This window comes from Pelodiscus sinensis, chromosome 1 (assembly GCF_052426305.1).
Source record: "Pelodiscus sinensis isolate ZL-2025 chromosome 1, ASM5242630v1, whole genome shotgun sequence".
NCBI classification, from domain to species: Eukaryota; Metazoa; Chordata; order Testudines; family Trionychidae; genus Pelodiscus; species Pelodiscus sinensis.
The window spans coordinates 317,443,541-317,463,950 of NC_143052.1; the positions used below are offsets into that span (position 1 = coordinate 317,443,541).

The 20,410-nt window shown below is 44.7% G+C and overlaps 1 protein-coding gene across 1 annotated transcript; it reads left to right on the forward strand.

The window, feature by feature from the left end:
• The first annotated feature begins 5,722 nt into the window (after positions 1-5,722).
• On the forward strand, positions 5,723-16,971 carry LOC149525898 (maestro heat-like repeat-containing protein family member 2B). Its single transcript, XM_089776486.1, has 9 exons — positions 5,723-5,853; positions 7,301-7,424; positions 8,818-8,927; positions 11,051-11,203; positions 12,407-12,561; positions 14,080-14,242; positions 14,686-14,882; positions 16,186-16,323; positions 16,532-16,971. The coding sequence occupies exons 1-9, from the start codon at positions 5,737-5,739 to the stop codon at positions 16,647-16,649; spliced, it is 1,275 nt and encodes a 424-aa protein (XP_089632612.1). The 5' UTR covers positions 5,723-5,736; the 3' UTR covers positions 16,650-16,971.
• Positions 16,972-20,410: the final 3,439 nt, after the last annotated feature.

The window sequence follows — 20,410 nt, forward strand, 5'->3', positions numbered from 1 at the left end:
TAAAGGTGGTCCACTGAGACCCCCAACCCTGAGCCCTGAGCTTACAATGGGCGTATTGGGTCATACCAAAGGTCCATCTAGCCCAGTAGCCTGTCTGCCGACAGTGGCCAACCCTAGGGACCCTGGAGGGGATGGACCGAAGACAGTGATCAAGCCATTTGTCTCGTGCCATCCCTCTCCAGCCTTCCACAAACTTTGGGCAGGGACACCACTCCTACCCCCTGGCTAATAGCACTCCATGGACCCAACCTCCATCACTTTATCTCACTTCTCTTTAAACTCTGTTCTAGTTCTAGCCGTCGCAACCTCCTGCAGCAAGGAGTTCCACAGGTTGAATCTTTGCTTTGTGAAGAACAACTTTCTGTTACTAGTTTGAAGCCTGCTACCCATTCTTTTCCTTTGGTGTCCTCTAGTCCTTCTATTATGGGGACTAATGGAGAACTTTTCTTAATGCACCCTCTCCACCCCACTCATGCTTTTATGGACTTCTATCCTATCCCCCCTCAGTCTCCTCTTTTCTAAGCTGAGAAGTCCCAGTCTCTTTAGCCTCTCTTTATATGGGACCTGTTCCAAACCTCTGATCATTGTAGTTGCCCTCCCCTCTCCCACCCTCTCTCTTCCCCTCTCCCACCTCCTTTTCCCAGTCTCCCCCAGTTTTGTTCAATAAAGACAGATTCTATTTTTGACCACACTTTTTCTTTATTTTCTACATCAGGAAGGGGGGCTAGGGAAGGGTAAGTGGAAGGAGGTGAGGGAGGAATGGGGTACGAGCCCCCGATGGGGAGGACTGGGCTGGCTCTGCGGGCTTCTGGGGGTGGAAGCTCTCCTGCAGCCCCCCAATTGCTCCCTCTCCCCAGATGGCAGCCTGCGGCAAGTACAGCCGGTCTGATGGCCGAGTGCTGTGATGTGCCCAGTGTGGGCACTCAGAGCACTCCAAGTCAGGACTGCTTTGCAAGAGAGGCACCCCTGAGAACTGTCTGTCCGGGGTGAGGGTCGGGTCCCTTTAAGCACAGCCCTCGGCTAGCCTGAGGCAGCAGCTCCACGCTCTAAGTCCTCATCTGATGCCCTGCCGGCACTGCTTCCGGCCATCCTTAACCCCGGTTCAGGGTCCACTTAATGTGGACATGCTAGTTCGAATTAGCAAAACGCTAATTCGAACTAGTTTTTTTAGTCTGGATGCATTAGTTCGAATTAGCTTAGTTCGAATTAACTAATTCGAACTAAGTTAGTTCGAATTAGCGCTGTAGTGTAGACATACCCTGGGATATTCTGTACTGGGGAAGCCCTTTCAACTGGTCACCAACCATGCACCCCTCAGATGGATTAATAACATGAAGGACACCAGTGCCTGAATCATGAGGTAGTACTTCCCGCTCCAGCCCTATGACTTCTGTATGTTACACTGGGCCAGGGAAGGCTCATGCAAACACAGACTTCTCCCAAGTGGAAGGAGACGATGAAGAGGAAGGTCCACCAATGGACACCCTCTTAAGGGGGAGTGTTTGTGACAGAGGATACCCACCATGCATGGTTCAGCGGGGGCTAATCATGATCTGTGGGCTATGCCCCTTCATACTTGCTGGGAATACTCCAACTGGAACCAGGATAGAAAAGGGAGCAGCTCAGTTCTGTCTAGGCTGACAGCTGAAGGGAGCAGAGGTGCTTTGCAGGCTTTTGTGGAGGGACTGCCAGTGCCCTAGGATGCAGAAACCAGCCAGCCTGTGGTTCCAGTTGACCCCCCCACAACCATCCAATGCCACAGATGGAGGAGAGACCACGGAGTTACTGAGATGACCTGCTGCAGAAGAATGGTGGGAAGTAATCTATGTGAACTAAGCATTATTGAGTTGAGGTATTAGGCTTTGACTCTGCATGTTTTGGAAGAAACCCCATTGAGCTGCAAGACAAGGCCCTGGGCTGGGACCCTGTGGAGTAGGTAGAGCCTGGTGGAGAAGGGCTGGCCACTAGGCAACACTGGTTTGCCCCAAAGGGTGGTTGAGCACTAGGTTGCACGGTCGTACCTAGAAGGGCTTGGGTCATTGAGCTGAAGAGCCTCATTAAAGGGCTGCTGCACTGACCCTGACTATTAGGCAATGCTGCTCTAAGAACCAGGCCTGCTATGGTGGTTGGGGAGACTAGGTCACTTGGGCTGCCTTAGTTCTTTAACTCCTCCACAACCTGATACCATCCAAACAGGGTGGACCTACCCTGCGACAGGTGACTTACTTACAGTCTATAATATCTGCATGGGGAAATCTATGTAATGACCTAGCAGAGAAAGGCATGACATGATCCAGTGGCTACAAACTGAAACAGGATCCATTCAGATGGGAAATAAGGTCTACCTTTTCAGTGGTGGGATATTAGCCATTCAAACCATTTACCAAGAGTCAAGGTGATCATTTTAAAATCAAGATGGGATTTTTTTCTGAAAGTTCTGCTTTAGGAATTAGTTTGGCAATTTCTAAGGCCTGTGTCATACAGAAGGCCTGACTAGTTGATGACAATCATCCCTTTTGGCCTTGGAATCTATGAATTCCATGAACCTGCTTCAGTCATTGCATATTGCTCCTTTGTATGCCCACCTTCTAACTTTCACCCTCTGTTGTAGAGTCTGAGGCAGCTCTTGGAAGTTTCTGGTGAATATAAGATCCTTCTACCTGAAGGGAAATTTCAAGCCATCTGCAGTGCTCTGCACGACCGGGTGAGGGGAACTTGTTCTTGTATCACTTGAGCTTAAGCACAGCAGATCTGAAGCATATTAAGAATAAACATCTTTTGAATGCTAGTGAAGAGCCCGGAGACCTTCTCATGCCTTATTGGTTTCTGCTGGCTTAAGAATAAGCAGATAGTGGTCTCATTTTATTAGCTAAAATCCAGCTCAGTTTGTAAAGCAATTTTAGCATAAGCCAGTTCTTAGAGGGAGTTAGAGTTATATAGTAAAAACTGATCCCATCCAAATGGGGAGGACCTATCCTGTGACAGGGTGACTTAATTGCAGTCTATAATATCTATGTGGGGAAACATATGTAATAATCTAGCAGAGAAAGGCATAACGTGAGCCAATAACTAGAAAATGAAGCTGGACAAATTCAGACTGCAAATAAGGCCTACATTTTTATGGTGGAATAATTAACCATTTGAACCAGTTACCAAGGGTCAAGTCTTGATTCAATTAGCTCTGCTGCTAAAAACACTTTGAAAGCAGGAACTTCTGTTATCCAGTGTATCGGTCATTGTTTCTGATTCTTGTTGTGCAGTCAGTACCATTTATTTTGGGTTCAGAGCTCTATTTGGAAAGGTAGGAAGTGAGTGCTTAGAAATTAATTGAGCATCTTCTTTTCAGTTGCTTGTTCTGATTAGTTTTCCTTTGATCACTTCTCTTCTTCCCACAGATCTGTTCTCCAACTCAGCAGCTCATCATGGAAAATCAAATGGAGCTGTGCTATTGTATCCTACTGCTAGGTAGGGGAAGAGACTCCAAATTACACAGTCGTTTCCTTGTAACTTCCTTCTTTTGTAGGTGTGGTAAGAATGAGCTTTCAGTTGTTAGTGAGGATGTGATTTCTTCCTTTGCAGCCCGTTCTTCTCCTGATGACCTCATAGCATATCTGCACTCGCAGCTGAAGATTGAGAATGAGACTGTTCGTGTGGCATCCCTGAATCTGCTCACAGCTATTATTGGTGCTGACTGTAAGTAACACAGGAGTAACTGTGACTGCTGCGATCATCGCCGTCGTGCTGGGGGTTGAGTTGGGGACATCCAGAGCTAAAAGCATGAGCTGCTATAGGTTGATCTAAAGAACCAAGGCTTTGCAGGCATGGTAGGGCTATAACATACTCATGATCTCTGCAAACGGGGCACAGAGGATCTGTAACACAGGGGCGGATATAGGGCAGGGCGAGCGGGGTGGCCGCCCCGGGTCCCGCGCTTCAAAAAGCCCCGCGCACGCGCCGTGGTGCCACCGTGCATGAGCATGGCGTCACTGTGCATGCGCCGTGGCAAAGGGGGGGCCCCGCGGAATTATGCTGCCCGGGGCCCCGCAAAACGGTCATCTGCCCCTGCTGCAACACATAGAGTCATATAGTCATAGATTATTAGAACTGGAAGGGACCTTGAGAGGTTATCAAGTCCAGTCCCCTGCCCTCATGGCAGGACCAAGCACTGTCTAGATCACCCCTGATAGGTGTCTATCCAATCTGCTCTTAAGTATTTCCAGTGGTGGAGATTCCAAAACTTCCCTGGGCAATTTTTCACAGTGTTTAACCAACCTAACAGTTGGGACGTTTTTCCTAATGTCCAACCTAAACCTCCCTTGCTGCAATTTAAGCCCATTGTTTCTTGTCCTATCATCAGAGGCCAAAGAGAACAATTTTTCTCCCTTCTCCTTGTGACACCCTTTTAGATGCATGCTCACCAGAGGGTTGGAAATTCACTAAAGGGACCCAGTGCTGCTCTAAGTTACTCCCATGTGGTCACGCAGAAATCAACAGGGTTAATTAAGTGCTGAATGTAGCCTAAAATATTTTCAAGGTACAAATACAAATGTAATCTTGTGGCGGATGCATGTTAATAATAATGAGATAAAAACAAAATAGTACTCCTGACTGAATAAGTATTAGACACTCTAGAATAGATTCCGAATTCTGCTATACTGGTGGTAAACACAGACTAACTTCACTGACCTCCATTTGTCTAACTCTCTTACAATATTTCCATCAGGATAGTATGATGGTGCTATTTACAGAAGTGGAAATACTTCAGACTTAGACTGGTGTAACTGAGATCAGAGTCTGGTCCTATATTTTCCCCGCTGATTCTGTATATGAGTGAAGCTTGGTAGCACTCTTAAATAGGGCACAGGACACATTCTAATGTGGAGCATGAGTGTTTGGAACAAAGATATACTATATTGCACACTTCTCCTTATCTTTCAGTGCCTGAGACAAGAGTTAGAAAGTTTCTGATTGTGAAGGCAGTGCAATCTGCTCTCAGTGATCAGAGTGCTAAGGTAAGATTGTGTGTGGAATAGTGGTATTGCTGTTACTATCTGGGAAGTATTTCACTCAGTGGAGAGTCTGGCAATGAGACACATTTTTAGGCTGAGATTATTAATAGGGTTTCAATTAATCACAGTTAACTAAAAATTAATGCGATTAAAAATGGAAATTTATTAAATATTTTTGTGGTTTTTTACATTTTCAAATATATTGATTTCAATTACAACACAATGACAAGTGTGTACTATGCACTTTATATTATTTTTATAACAAACATTTGCATTGTAAAAATGACAAAAGAAATAATATTTTTCAATTCATCTCATAGAAGTGATGTAGAGCAATCTCTTTAGCGTGAAAATGCAACTTACAAATGTAGATATTTTTTGTTAACCGTAACGAAACAATGTAAAACTTTAGAGTCTACAAGTCCATTCAGACCTACTTCTTGTTCAGCCAGACACTAAGACAAACAAGTTTGTTTACATTTATAGGAGAAAATGCTGCCTTTTTCCGAATTACAGTGTCACCTGAAAGTGAAAACTGGCATTTGCATGGTACTTCTGTAGCCAGTGTTGCAAGGAATTTACATAACAGATGTGTTAATCATTTGTACTTCAGCCACTATTCCAAAGAGATAAAAGCAAAAGCAAAAGGACTCTCATATCCTGTCTCATATTGCATGCAGAAGAGATAATAATAACTCGTGCATAATCTCTACCCTTGCAGGTGAGGATGGCAGCTCTCCATTTTGTCCTGAAGCTGCTCAGTTCAGGAAGTGTGGAGAATTGTGCAGCAGGGGATATGGTCGCCTATGTATTCAGAGAGCTCGATGTGTCCACCAGAAATCTGGTAAGGAGAGTTCTTAACACTTAGGACTCAGTTCTGCCATTCTGGCATGCTGATTGTTCCCCTTGACTTCAGTGGGAGCTTTGGATGCTCAAGGATGCAGCTGGACTGAAGGATTAGAGCTAGAATCTGATCAGTGATATTCGTGTAAAGCCAGGGTAATGCCCCTGACTTCAGTGGCATTATTTTGGATTTACACAAGTGGAACAGAGACCAGAATCTGATTCTGGATATTTACATCTGACAGTGCGACCTACATTCCTTAGACCTCGGGCAAGTCAGTGAAAATTCTGACAACACAATCTTTCAGTGAAATGCTCTTGTATAAGGAAGCACATCTTTTTTATAAATAGACTCTTGATACAATTGCAGTGCCGCTTGTTAAGTTATTGTGGTCACACATAGGTTGCCTGTGTCAGTGTCATAGATGCATTCCTATACTCTCAGGCTGTTAAAGTTGAAGCAAAATGCAGGACAATGTAGCACTTTAAAGACTAACAAGATGGTTTATTAGATGATGAGCTTTCGTGGGCCAGACCCACTTCCTGATCTGAGGAAGTGGGTCTGGCCCACGAAATCTCATCATCTAATAAACCATCTTAAAAAAAAATAAAAATAAATAAATCTTGTTAGTCTTTAAAGTGCTACATTGTCCTGCATTTGCTTCAGCTACCCCAGACTAACACAGCTACATTTCTATCGCTGTTAAAGTTGAATTTCTATTTCTATTTAATCAGATAAGAACATAAAACATGAATGGCCATTCTGGATCCCCCAGACAAATGGTTCATGTAGCCTGTCTTCTGACAGTGGTGGATGTTATATGCATCAGAGGGAACAAACAGAACAAGGCAATTGTTGAGTGATCTCTCCCCTGTTGTCCAGTCCCAGCCCCAGGCAGTCAGAGATATAGGGACACCCATATCATGCATCTCTGATCATCTTATATGGCTCTATCATACCCACCTGTAAGCATCTCTTTTCTAAGATGAATGGTCCCAGTCCTTTTAACTTCTCCTTGTATGACTTGTCCCATATCCCATATCATTTTTGTTGCTTTTCTCTGAACTTTTTCCAATTATAACCTAACTTTATTTAAGTTGGAGGACTACAATTGCTTGCAATATTCAAGGTGTGGGTGTACCATGGATTTGAAACAGTGGCATGATGATATTTATCATATTATTATTCATCCCTTTTCCTAGTGGTTCCTAACATACCATTAGCATTTTTAACTGCAGCTCATGTTGAACAGATGTTTTTAGAGGACTATCCACAATGACTCTGAGATTTTTCTTGAGTGCTACAGCTAATTTAGACCCCATCAATTTGCATGTACAACAAGGATTATGTTTTCCAATGTGCCGTACCCAGGTACAGTAATGGAGTTCACAATAAGGAAGGCAAATAATAGCCGGAGAACTTTCATTCTTCATTCTTTTAAAATTAGCCTCAGGAAACTTTTCATCACATTGGATCTCTGATTGGGCTGTTAGCACCATATACCTGTGCTTCAGTTACGACATCGCGTCAGAGGGTGGTTGACTGTATCAACTGTCTTCTCAATATACAAGGTGAGGAGACCATGAGCAGGTGTAAGTAACTCTTCACTTTCTTTCATTGTTGTAATGACCATTTTTTCCATCTGTAATTCTTTCTGTCTTGTTAGCGACACTTATATAACAGAACGATTGGGGCCTTGTAAGTACATTGCTGGAAGAGAACTGCACAAATAATAAATAATCTGCAAATATTAGAGGGTGGACAAAATACAGCACACAGGCCAGATCTGCCCTTCTCCCCAGAATTTCTGTCTGGAGCGCTCAGCTGATTAGCAAGCATGCCAGCAGCATGTGTTCAGCTGCCCCTCTCCGACCTTGCTCCATCCTATCTGCTGCTAGTGGTGTGTGGAGGGGAGGTGAGCAGGGAGACGTGCAGAAGTCAGGGTGACCCCTTTGCCCCTGTCATCATCTCTGCAGAGCAGAGTTTGGGGAGAGGGACACATACAATAGTGCTGCTCCAGTCTGAAGTATGGTGAGTAACGGAGTGCCTATCTAAAGAGGCACTGTTTCTAAGATTTCTCTGGCAGCCAGCATGTCCCTCTCTCTCTCTCTCTCTCTCTCTCACACACACACACACACATTGTCTCACACACACTCTCTCCCCGCCATATGCCCATATGCCCCCGCTCTGCAGAGTGGGGTGGGGAGAGGGAGATGACAGAGCAGGACAGCTTTCCCTTAAAGAGACAGTTCATGATTTAGAAGTGAGCGAAGATCCTGGGTTTCCTACCTAAGCTTTTGGTCAGCCCCATCTCTTTTACAATGAGAGTTCAGTGGAGGGATTCTCCTCCAAATCAGAACCTCAGATCAATCTACATGAGTTGTGCTTGACTATGAGATTAGATTTAAATACTGAGAGCAGAGTGGCTACTGAAACCAGATATACAGAGAAAGATGCTCCACACAGAATACAGTGCCTGTTTAATCCTGTATGAATCACAATGAATCACATGCCATTACTGTTAACTTTCAGACATAGGGGCTACGTCTAGACTACATCCCTTTTTCGGAGGGATAAGGGATCTTTCGGAAAAGGCTTAATTTTCTGCAAGATCAGCATCTAGACTGGCGCTTTTCTCCGGCAAAGCTCCGTGCCGAAAAAAGCTGCAGCCATTTTTATGCTAATGAAGCAGGGGAGATTTAAATCCCCGCTTCATTAGCAATTGCGATACGTCTAATTTACATCCCTTTTCCGAAAAAGGGATGTAGTCTAGACATAGCCTGACGGTAAAATTCTGACTCCGTTAAAGTCAATAAGAATTTCGTCATTGGCTTTAGTGGGGCCAAAATTTCACACACAGCTGGTAATAACATACCCCATAGATCCTCCTGTATGATTATCTATGGATCAGAGGTTCAGTTTTATTAAATGTTGCCATACTTTTTCTCCTTTTCTCTATCCTAGGTCAGTGCACTAACCTGGGGTCAGCAGAGGAGGAGCTGAGTTGTCTCCGTGAGGCACTAACAACTCCAGACCCTGAGGCTCTGTTTCAAGCATCTTCCAAAATGGCTAAGGTAACAAACACTAGGTGACTGTCCTAGTGGCTGTGCACCATTCATTTTCCCTTGTCCAGAGGACTGGAAAAGGGCAAATATAGTGCCCATCTATAAAAAGGGAAATAAGAACAACCCAGGAAACTACAGACCAGTTAGTTTAACTTCTGTGCCTGGGAAGATAATGGAGCAAGTAATTAAGGAAATCGTCTGTAAACACTTGGAAAGTGGCAAGGTGATAGGGAACAGCCAGCCTGGATTTGTAAAGAACAAATCATGTCAAACCAATCTGATAGTTTTCTTTGATAGGATAACGAGTCTTGTGGATAAGGGAGAAGCGGTGGATGTGGTATACCTAGACTTTAGTAAGGCATTTGATACAGTCTCGCATGATATTCTTATCAATAAACTAGGTAAATACAACTTAGATGGGGCTACTATAAGGTGGGTGCATAACTGGCTGGATAACCATACTCAGAGAGTAGTTATTAATGGTTCACAATCCTGCTGGAAAGGCATAACAAGTGGGGTTCCACAGGGGTCTGTTTTGGGACCGGCTTTGTTCAATATCTTCATCAACAATTTAGATATTGATATAGAAAGTACGCTTATTAAGTTTGCAGATGATACCAAGCTGGGAGGGGTTGCGACTAATCTGCAGGATAGGGTCACTAATTCAAAATGACTTGGACAAATTGGAGAAATGGTCTGAGGTAAATAGGATGAAGTTTAAGACAAATGCCAAGTTCTCCACTTAGGAAGGAACAATCAGTTTCATACATACAGAATGGGAAGCGACTGTCTGGGAAGGAGTACGGCAGAAAGGGATCTAGGGGTTATAGTGGACCACAAGTTGAATATGAGTCAGCAGTGTGATGCCGTTGCAAAGAAAGCAAACATAATTCTGAGATGCATTAACAGGGGTGTTGTGAGCAAGACATGAGAAGTCATTCTTCCGCTCTACTCTGCGCTGGTTAGGCCTCAATTGGAGTATTGTGTTCAGTTCTGAGCACCGCATTTCAAGAAAGATGTGGAGAAATTGGAGAGGGTCCAGAGAAGAGCAACGAGAATGATGAAAGGTCTAGAGAACATGACCTATGAGAGAAGGCTGAAGGAATTAGGTTTGTTTAGTTTAGAAAAGAGAAGATCGAGGGGGAACATGATAGCAGTTTTCAGATATCTAAAAGGGTGCCATAAGGAGGAGGGAGAAAACTTGTTCATCTTGGCCTATGGGGGTAGAACAAGAAGCAATGGGCTTAAACTGAAGCAAGGGAGATTTAGATTGGACATTAGGAAAAAGTTCCTAATTGTCAGGGTAGTCAAACACTGGAATAAATTGCCCAGGGAGGTTGTGGAATCTCCATTTCTGGAGATATTTAAGAGTAGGTTAGATAAATGTCTATCAGGGATGGTCTAGACAGTATTTGATCCTGCCATGAGGGCAGGGGATTGGACTCGATGAACTCTCAAGGTCCCTTCCAGTCCTAGTATTCTATGATTCTGTGATTGTTTTATGCTTTTGTGATGTCTTTCCACACTTGGAGCGAGCTATGGGAGTGAGGCATTCATGGGTAATCAGTAACATGCTTTTCATAGGTATATGCTATGAATGCCATGTAAAAAACAAACAGATTCCAGACAGTTGCATGAACATGCCCATGCATGTGCGCGCGCACATCCATCCATCCATCCATCCATCCATCCATCCATCCATCCATCCATCCATCCAGGGGGAAAATATGTGAGCGGGACATCAAGCTGAGAAACCAGTCTTGGCACCTTGTGTGTTTACCTGAACCTATATTTGTGTGCATGCATCTCTTTGCATATTTTTATATTTTGTGAAAAGATGTCATGTACATAATAGAATATAAACTGGAAATTTACATCCTGTTTGTCCCATACAATGTTGTGCTAACTGTACAACCTAAGATCTAACCTGATATTATTAGTGTAGAATAGAGATGTGGTAGCTAGAAAGATTACAGAGAAAATTTTAATTGCAACTGCCTTGCCAGATATGAGCCCAATTAGCAATTTGCTGATGAATACATTATTTTCCAATACAGCTCTTAGGCCTCCTTTCTTAAAAGTACTGGAGCCGACTATCATTGCAATCTTTCCTGTTTTTGATCTGTCCACAGGTGGTTAGTAAGTACTTTCCCTCTGAACAAGCCACAGATTTTATTGAGGCCATACTGGATGGTATGCTGTCTGCTAGCCCCTCCTGTGCCACAGCAGCCGGTCTGTGGATGAAGATCATCCTGAAGGAGTGTGGAGGTGCCATGCTGGATGAGGTAAAATAGAAGCTGGAGAGGTTTTTCTGGCTAACCTGCAGGCTTTCAGATCTTTGCCATCATTTGCAGTGAACACAAGTCTTGCTGTTTCTCCCCCTGGGATTGGAAGTTAATTCCATCTGTGTTCCTATCCTGAGTCAGGCAATGGGGGAATCAACAGCAGAAGACAGAGATAATCTAACGGTACATCTGCACTAGCTCGTTAGTTCGAGCTCGGGAGTGTAATGAGGGCAAGCGGAGTTGCAAATGAAGCCCGAGATTTAAATATCCCGGGCTTCATTTGCATGTTCCCTGGCGCCACCATTTTTAAATCCCCCTTACTCCAAACTCCGTGCCCGCGGCTACATGCGGCATGGACTAGGTAGTTCAAATTAAAGATCCTAATTCGAACTACCGTTACTCCTCATGGAATTAGGATCTTTAATTAGAACTACCTACTCCGTGCCGCGTGTAGCCGCGGGCACGGAGTTCAGATTAAGGAGGATTTTAAAATGGCAGCACCCGGGAACATGCAAATGAAGCCTGGGATATTTAAATCCTGGGCTTCATTTGCAACTCTGCTTGCCCTCATTACCCTACCTAGCTCGAACTAACGAGCTAGTGTAGCCGTACCCCAAGGGAAAAGGAAGATGCTTGATTATTTGTCTATCTTGTTGTCACAGTTTCCAGCCATGAAAGGCTTGGAAAAATTAGACTCCGAGTAAAATGCAAAAAGAGAATATCCGGCCCCAAGAGACAAGCTAAGTGAACTACATCTTAGGGCCTCAGATAATGAGGGGTCTCTAAAAATACCCCCAAATTACTAGTTTTTACTTGCCTCTTTGCCTATGTACAGATAGATAGATAGATAGATAGATAGATAGATAGATAGATAGATAGATAGATAACTTTATTATTTCTATTTTCATTGTCCTTTCTGTTAGAATAATACATGTTTTTTTGGAAATGCAATGAGGCCTCTTTAACTTGACATAGCTTAGGGCCTCAGCATGTCTTAACCCGGTGTTGCAGCCAGGTATGGGCAGAGATATGCATAATGTTTGTGGGTTAAATCTATGCAGCCATGTCTAAATACTTGTTTTTTGAAGGGAGGATTTTCTACAAGAACAGCAAATTGCTAAACGACTAAATAAACGTTTTGGCTCTGCAGAATGAATGGAGAGAATGGAAAAGGGACATTTTTTCTGGTTTTATTCTGTCCAGGTGCCAGATATCCTGAGTAGAATATATAATTATATGCCTACCATCAAGCAGGGTAGCTTGAGGCAGTTCCTGGTGGAGGCAGTGTCCATTCTTGCTCACCATCACCTAGAGGCAGTGATCTTCAGCCTCCTCATCAAACCTCTGCCGATGGACAGGTATATACTGCTCCTTACAGTGTTCATTTTGGTAACCATGGATCCCACGGCTTCACTGGAAGATGTAAGGCTTCATTTAAGCCACAGACAGTTTGAGATAATTCCTAAAGGTTAATAGCTTGGGTCTTTCTGCAGAAAGGTCCAAGACCATGTCAAGGTGGGTGCAGGGAGAAATTAAGTTTCATTCTGTTTCCATTAATTAATAGTTGCTTTGGCATCCTAAAGACTTCCCTTTACTGGCATCACTGGAGTGGACTTTTGCCTCTCCAGACCCCTGAACTAACATCACCCTGGAAATTGCCAGTGACTGTTCGTTTTCTGGTAGCATGAAAGCTTCAAATCCAAATTCCTGGCTGATTAGCAAGGATAGGGCACCAGGCTTTTGGTATCAGGAAGGGTATGGCTGCTGGAATGGAGTTGTCATTCTTGGTACTTAAAGACAGGGCGGTAAGCATATCTATCATTTCATTCAAACATCCCTAGCTGAATTATCAGTCATCTGTGCTGGAATCTAAGAACATAAGAACGGCTGTAGTGGGTCAGACCAAATGTCCATCTAGCCCAGGATCCTGTCTTCAGACAGTGGCCAATGCCAGGTGCCCCATAGGGAGTGAACAGAACATGCCCATTCTGGCAAATAGAGGCCAGGGAATGCCATTTGTGAAGAGGTCATGGGCTAGCCACAAATATTTGTTCTCATAGTTGTACATCCAGTTAGTAGGAAGATCATTTTTCTTTCTTCAACTTGTCTCCCAGGCCCTAGATCTTTGGGCATCACATGCTCATGATTCCATATCTACTGAGAAGTAGGAAAACAGGAACTGTGATTAGAGCTCTGTGTCCTTTCCTTCTGAAGTCTAGCATTAATGGTTATGGTGCAGTAAGGCTAAGGTTGTGTCTATACAGCACCCTAAACTTGAAATAAGATGCACAATTTGCACTCCGCAAATTGCGTATCATATTTTGCATAGCCTATTTTGAAATGTGGCGCTTCTACACAGCACCAAATGTCGAAATAATGTGCTATTTCAAGCCATCCCTTATCCCTCATGCAACAAAGTTTATTGGGATGGCAAAATAGTGTGCCCATTATTTTGAAAAATATTTCAAAATAACGGGCTGCTTGTGTAAATGTGGGGTAGCTATTTCGGGATACCTCCAGGATCCCAAAATAGTCATGCACTGTAGAAATGTAACCTGAAATGTAACTTAACTTAGTTCTGTAACTAGAAACTCAATATGTAAAACATGAGGACCATATAAGGAGGACAGCACTCTGAACTTGCTCATCATAGGCAGGGCTTGACAAATAATACAATCTACTCATCCATGGCGTGTAGATTGTAACCTGGAAGAGCCGGGTTCGGGCGATCTGTGCATGCGCAGATCGCCGGACAGTGCGGCTGGTGAGCCCTGATCATAGTCAAGGAGAAAATGTGTTCTTTACTTGAATATGATGCATATAGTCAGAGCCACAAAAGTCTCCAGGGGTCACATATAACTTCTGTTAAATTGCAGTGACACCACTGAGCTGTGGAGATCTCTGGGGAAAGATCCCTTGCTCGCCCCTCAAGTCCTGAAGGTCCTAATAGAAAGAATAAAGACTCCAACAAGCCAAGAAGGAAGCATGACCTCAGAGACAGAAACTGACCTGCATTTAGCAGCTGCTGAACCTCTCACAGTAAGTTAGACGACAGACATGTATTTCTCTGCCTTGTGACAAACATGCTGATGGAAAGCTAGATGAGTGGTATAATATTGTCATATGGGCACTTCTTTTCTGAAGTACTGTTTCCTGGATTCCAGCTGTGCTTTCTGTGGAACAACAGATGGCAGATTTAGAGTATGTGGCTGATTCACTTAATAATATCTGGCAATTAGAAAGTCTTTGAATCAGATTTCTTACAGTGCTTTGCAAATGTTTTGTGCAACTCATAACATGCCTTGATAGGTCGTACACATTTTTACAGATATGGGACGCTAAGGCACACATGGAGTGAATTGCTCTCGGTCATTCATCAAGTTAGTGACAGGAGTGAGAATTTAGTCCAGCAGGTATCAGAAGGGGAGAGAGTGTGATAGTGTTAGGAAGAGACCTCTTCTTTTACCATGCTCTCCTTTCAGGCAACATGTGCCATCTTTGAAGTGGTGTCAGCATTGCAGTTGAGCAAAACTGTGCAGGAGCTGTTCCCGGAGTTGTTCACTGTTCTTCTGCAGCAGATCAGCCAAACCCTAGGACAAAAGATGCCTTTGCCCAGGATGAGCAGCCGAAAGAGGTTATTTAGAAAAGGACAACAACTACGTGAGGGCAACCCTTGCAGGTAATTAGAAGAAAGGGAGCAAAACAAAGAGAATCCCAGTCCATTTGTGTGACACTCCCCAGGAGTTCTCAGGGTTATGAGGCACCTTACCATCACCTGCTTTTAATATGAGAAAGTCTTGTTTGTGCTTGCTATAGGTCAGTTCCCTGAAACCACCAAGCTCTGGCAACACAAACACTACTATCTAGGCCTCCTCAGGCCTCAGTCTCTTTGTCCTCTCTTTCTGACTACAACTTAGAGAATCTCTATCAACGGATTCTCCTCTAAGAGAAGTCTCCCTGCGATTTACGTGCATCTCTCCACGAATCGGCTTTCCCCCATCTCTTAGTTTAAAAACTGCTCTACGGCCTTTTTAATGTTTAGTGCCAGTAGTCTGGTTCCACCCTGGTTTAGGTGGAGCCCATCCTTCCTGTATAGGCTCCCCCTCTCCCAAAAGTGTCCCCAGTTCTTGATAAATCCAAACCCCTCTTCCCCACACCATCGTCTCATCCACGCATTGAGACTCTGAAGCTTTGCCTGCCTAGCTGGTCCTGCGCGTGGAACTGGAAGCATTTCCAAGAATGCCACCATAGAGGTCCTGGATTTCAGTCTCTTTCCTAGCAACCTAAATTTGGCCTCCAGGACATCTCTCCTACCCTTCCCTATGTCATTGAGACCTACATGTACCACGACCACCGGCTCCTCCACAGCACTACACATAAGTCTATCTAGATGCCTCTAGCATTTTGTCTCTTTTGCTCTCTGTTTCCCTCAAACAGTCCTGTGGATGTCCCTTTAGGCAGATTCCTTATTAATGGGATAATAGGTTTGTTGATTCTATAGCCCCACTCTAGCCAGGCAATCAGGTACATTTCTATCCAATTAGGCTTTCTCTGGGGAAGCTAATTAGTACTAGTAGTTACCAGAGTGCTGACCCCAAGTACAAGCTCTCAGCACCCTGTCACATCTCGCTGGACATAGGGCCCCAAAATATCCATTAGTGATCACTAATCTCTCTGTGTCCCAGCTTTTGGGGTCTGGTTGTGTATTTTTTCCATATTACTGTACTGTGCTAGTGCCCATACACCTTGCAGATAGGAGAAAGTGACTGCAAAATATTGTCCATAGCAACACTAGTAATATGAGATGTATGAGACTGAAATACCTCCTGGAATTAAGTCCTTCCAAAAACAGTGGTCCCCAGGACACTGTCAATGGATGAACTGTCAATGAACAACAGACCTGACAAGTAACTGGGGTTTCCTGACTGCTTAGGCTGTGCCTTTCTATTGGTTACTACAGTTCTGTGCCTCTTTTCCCCCAGGCGTTCTATTGAAGCATTAGAGGCTGTGCTTCTCAAGGCTATGAATGAGAAGCTGATAAGAACTCTCTGGAAGCAGAAAACTTGGATGCTTCTTGAAAATCTGCAGACTCACCACGAGGGGGTGTGTTTGCTGGTGAGGTAAGAGATCTAGGAGACAGCACTTCATCCTCAGGGATCGGCAACAAATAGAGTGACTGACAGGGAACTTTCAGGTATAGCTTTGTGCGGGGTGCCCTGGGTGAGAAACACAGAGCTTCCATGCGTAGGTTTTAGAGTTGTATGGTCATAGCAGCTAAGCTATTGAAGTGCACAGTCTGCCCCATAAGTGGTTCCTTTTGTCTTCCAGGGTTCTGCAAAGATCTGGCCTAATAACAGTGGAGATCATACAGAGCCTCCTTCCCTGGGTAAATTCCCCATCAGAAAACCAGCGAGTCACCAGCACAGCTTTCTTTGCTCAGGTATGAGCAGTTCCACCATTAGGCTGTTATCTGTTGTTTACCTTTCTCTGAGGAATTGTACAGTTCAGTTCATAGGAATTAATTTTAGATAGTAGAATGTGTCCTTTATAAGGAAATCTCATAAGGAACTTCATTACACCTTTCTTAATCATTTTCTCTTTGTTATTTTTGGGGCCTATACCAGCCTAGCCTAGCTGCCTATTCTAGTTGGTGGTTAAGAGAGAGTGAGAAAGATATAGATAGGCTACGTCTACATTGGCAAGATTTTGCGCAAATAGGGTATGTCTACACTACAGCACTAATTCGAATTAACTTAATTCAAATTAGTTAATTTGAAATAAGCTAATTCGAATGAGTGCATTTAGACCTAAAAACTAATTCGAATGAGCATTTTGCTAATTCGAAATAGCATGTCCACATTGAGTGGACCCTGAACCGAAGTTAAGGCTGGCCAGAACCAGTGCCGTCAGGGCATCAGGTTAGGACTTAAGGTGTGGAGCTGCTTCCTCAGGCTAGCCGAGGGCTGTGCTTAAAAGGACCTGACCCCCACCCCGGACAGACAGTTCTCAGGATTCCCCGCTTGCATGTCTAACTCGATGGGGACATCAAAGCAGTCCTGTCTTGGAGTGCCCTGAATGCCCACACTCGGCACATTTCAGCACTCGACCATCAGCCCGTCTGCACTTGCCGCAGGCTGCCATCCGGGGGAGGTCAATCAGGGGGCTATCAGGATCCAGGAGGCCCTACAGGAAAGCTTCCACCCCGAGGAGCCCGCAGAGCCACCCCAGTCCTCCCCATCGGGGGCTCGTGCCCCATTCCTCTCTCACCTCCTTCCACTTACCCTTCCCGAGCCCCTTCTTCCTGATGTAAAAAATAAAGGACACGTGTTCAAAAATAGAAACTCTCTTTATTTAACAAAACTGGGGGTGGGAGGGATTAACCTCTGGGGGACTGGGAAAAGAAGGTGGGAGAGGGGAAGAAAGAGGGTGGGAGAGGGGAGGTGGAAACCTGGGAGGAGGGAGCTGCAAGGGGGAAGCCAGGGGAAGAAGGAGGAGGGGAAGTATAAACCTATGGTACGCCATATCTTCAGAACTGTGTACAGATGTGGTCTTCTCACCTCAAAAAAGATATGGCCTTGGAAAGGGTTCAGAAAAGGGCAAGTACAATGATTAGGGGTTTGGAACAGGTCCCATATGAAGAGAGGCTAAAGAGACTGGGACTTTTCAGCTTAGAAAAGAGGAGACTGAGGGGGGATATGATAGAGGTCTATAAAATCATGAGTGGTGTGGAGAGGGTGCATAAAGAAAAGTTCTTCATTAGTTCCCATAATATAAGGACTAGAGGACACCAAATGAAATGAATGGACATCAGGTTTAAAACTAATAAAAGAAAGTTCTTCTTCACACAAAGTTCTTCTTATAGTCAACCTGTGGAACTCCTTGCCACAGGAGGCTGTGAAGCCTAGAACTATAACAGAGTTTAAAGAGAAGTTAGATAAATTCATGGAGGTTGGGTCCGTGGAGTGCTATTAGCCAGGGGGTAGGAATGGTGTCCCTGGCCTCTGTTTGTGGAAGGCTGAAGATGGATGGCACGAGACAAATGGCTTGGTCATTGTCTTCGGTCCATCCCCTCTGGGGTACCTGGTGTTGGCCGCTGTCGGCAGACAGGCTACTGGACTAGATGGACCTTTGGTCTGACCCAGTACGGCCATTCTTATGTTCTTATGTTCTAAGCGCAGGGCTCAGGGTCGGGGGGTCTCACTGGAACAACTTGATTTTCATGCAAACCTGCTCCTGGGTTTGGATGTGGCCTTTGGTGGCCAGGCTGGCAGCTATCCTGCCCTAGACGGCTGCATTCCTGTGCCTAGTGTGGAGGTCGTGGACGCTGGAGGCCTCCCCCCCCAAACCTCGATAATGTCCACGATCTCCGCACTAGACCAGGCGGGCGCCTGCCTCTCGTGGCCCTGGGCAGGCTCCTAGGAGCCGCCAGCCTGGTCCTGGGAAGAGGCGGAGGGCTGGGTGGCAGCGGGTGGCTGGCTCATGCCATGCCAGGTGCAGGGTCTGCTGGCTGGGTGCTGGCAGGCTTGCCACTGGCACAGGCACTGTAGCCAGACCATGCCCCTTTAAGGGCTCTGGGGCTGGGAGAGGGGCAGAAAAGTTTCCCTGGTTTGGCCCAGAGTGGCCATCAGGGCAACATGATTAGGGTTAGCCTCCAACTAGTTCGAATTAAGTGGCTACACAGCCCTTAATTTGAACTACTTAATTCGAACGAGGCGTTACTCCTCGTAGAATGAGGTTTACTAGTTCGAATTAAGCGCTCCGCTAGTTCGATTTAAATTCGAACTAGCAGTTTGTATGTATAGCCGCTATTAAAGTTAATTCGAACTAACGGCTGTTAGTTCGAATTAACTTTATAGGGTAGACATACCCATACTTGTAACGCAAGAGTTTTTGCGTTAGAATATTTGCGCAAGAGAGAGTCTACACTGGCATGTGCTGTTGCGCTAAGAGGCGCTTTTGTGCAAAATCATCCGTGCCAGTGTAGACGCTCTCTTGCGCAAGAAAGCTCCGATGGCCATTTTAGCCATTGGGCTTTCTTGCACAAGAAATTAATGTGGCCTGTCTACACTGGCCTCTTGCGCAAGAACAGTTGCACAGGAGGGCTTTTTCCTGAGCGGGAGCATCATAGTTTTTGCGCAAGAAGCACTGATTTTAGACATTAGAATGTCAGTGTTCTTGCGCAAGAACTCCCCGCCAGTGTAGACAGGCAGCTGCTTTTGCGCAAAATCATGCCAATGTAGATGTAGCCATAGAATTTGAGTTACTAGACCTTTTCTGACAATTCCTAGGGCTAATACTAACCAACAGCTCCTGATTTTGGCCTAGCTCAGCAAATCTTCTAAATGAATCTAGTGTCCTAATACTATAAAATAAGCAACATACAAATACATTAACATCTATCTTAGATTCGCATTAATGTAGAATAATAGATTCATAGAACATTCGAACTGGAAGGGATCTTGAGAGGTCTTCGAGTCCAATCCCCAGCCATCACGGCAGGACCAAGCACAGTCTAGATCATCCCTGACAGGTGTTTGTCTAACCTGCTCTTAAATATTTCTAGTGATGCAAATTCCACAACCTCCTGAGGCAATTTATTGCAGGGTTTAACCACCCTGACAGGCAGGACGTTTTTCCTGCTGTCCAACCTAAACTTCCCTTGATGTAATTTAAGCTCATTGCTTCTTATCCTATCCTTAGAGGCCAAGGAGAACAATTTTTCTCCATCTTCCTTAAAACATCCTTTTAGAAACTTGTATTATCTGAGTACTTCAAAATGATAATGTAGTATCTGAGTGCCTCAAAACTCTTTAAAAGTATGTATCCCTACAATACCCCTGTGAGGCAGGGAAACACTATTAGTCCCATTTTGCAAACAGGAAACTGATGCACAGAAGGCCTAAGTGACTTGCCCAACATCATCTAGGAAGTCTTTGAGGGTGCAGGAAATTGAACTGGAACCTCCTAAGTCCTAGGCTGCTAACTACTGGAGCATCCTCCCTCTCTACAGCCTTGCTATAACGTCTGTGTCATATTTCACATTTACGCTAAGTCGCTATTTTAGAGGCTCATCTGGTGGTTCTAGGAATCTGTTTGTGCCCCAAAATCTTTCTACACCCCACCTAGGAAAGGAGTCACAAACGTGGGTTTTCAAGGTCTGCCTAGAGAGGCCTCATGAAAGCTGCCAGCTGGCTCAGATATATGGAG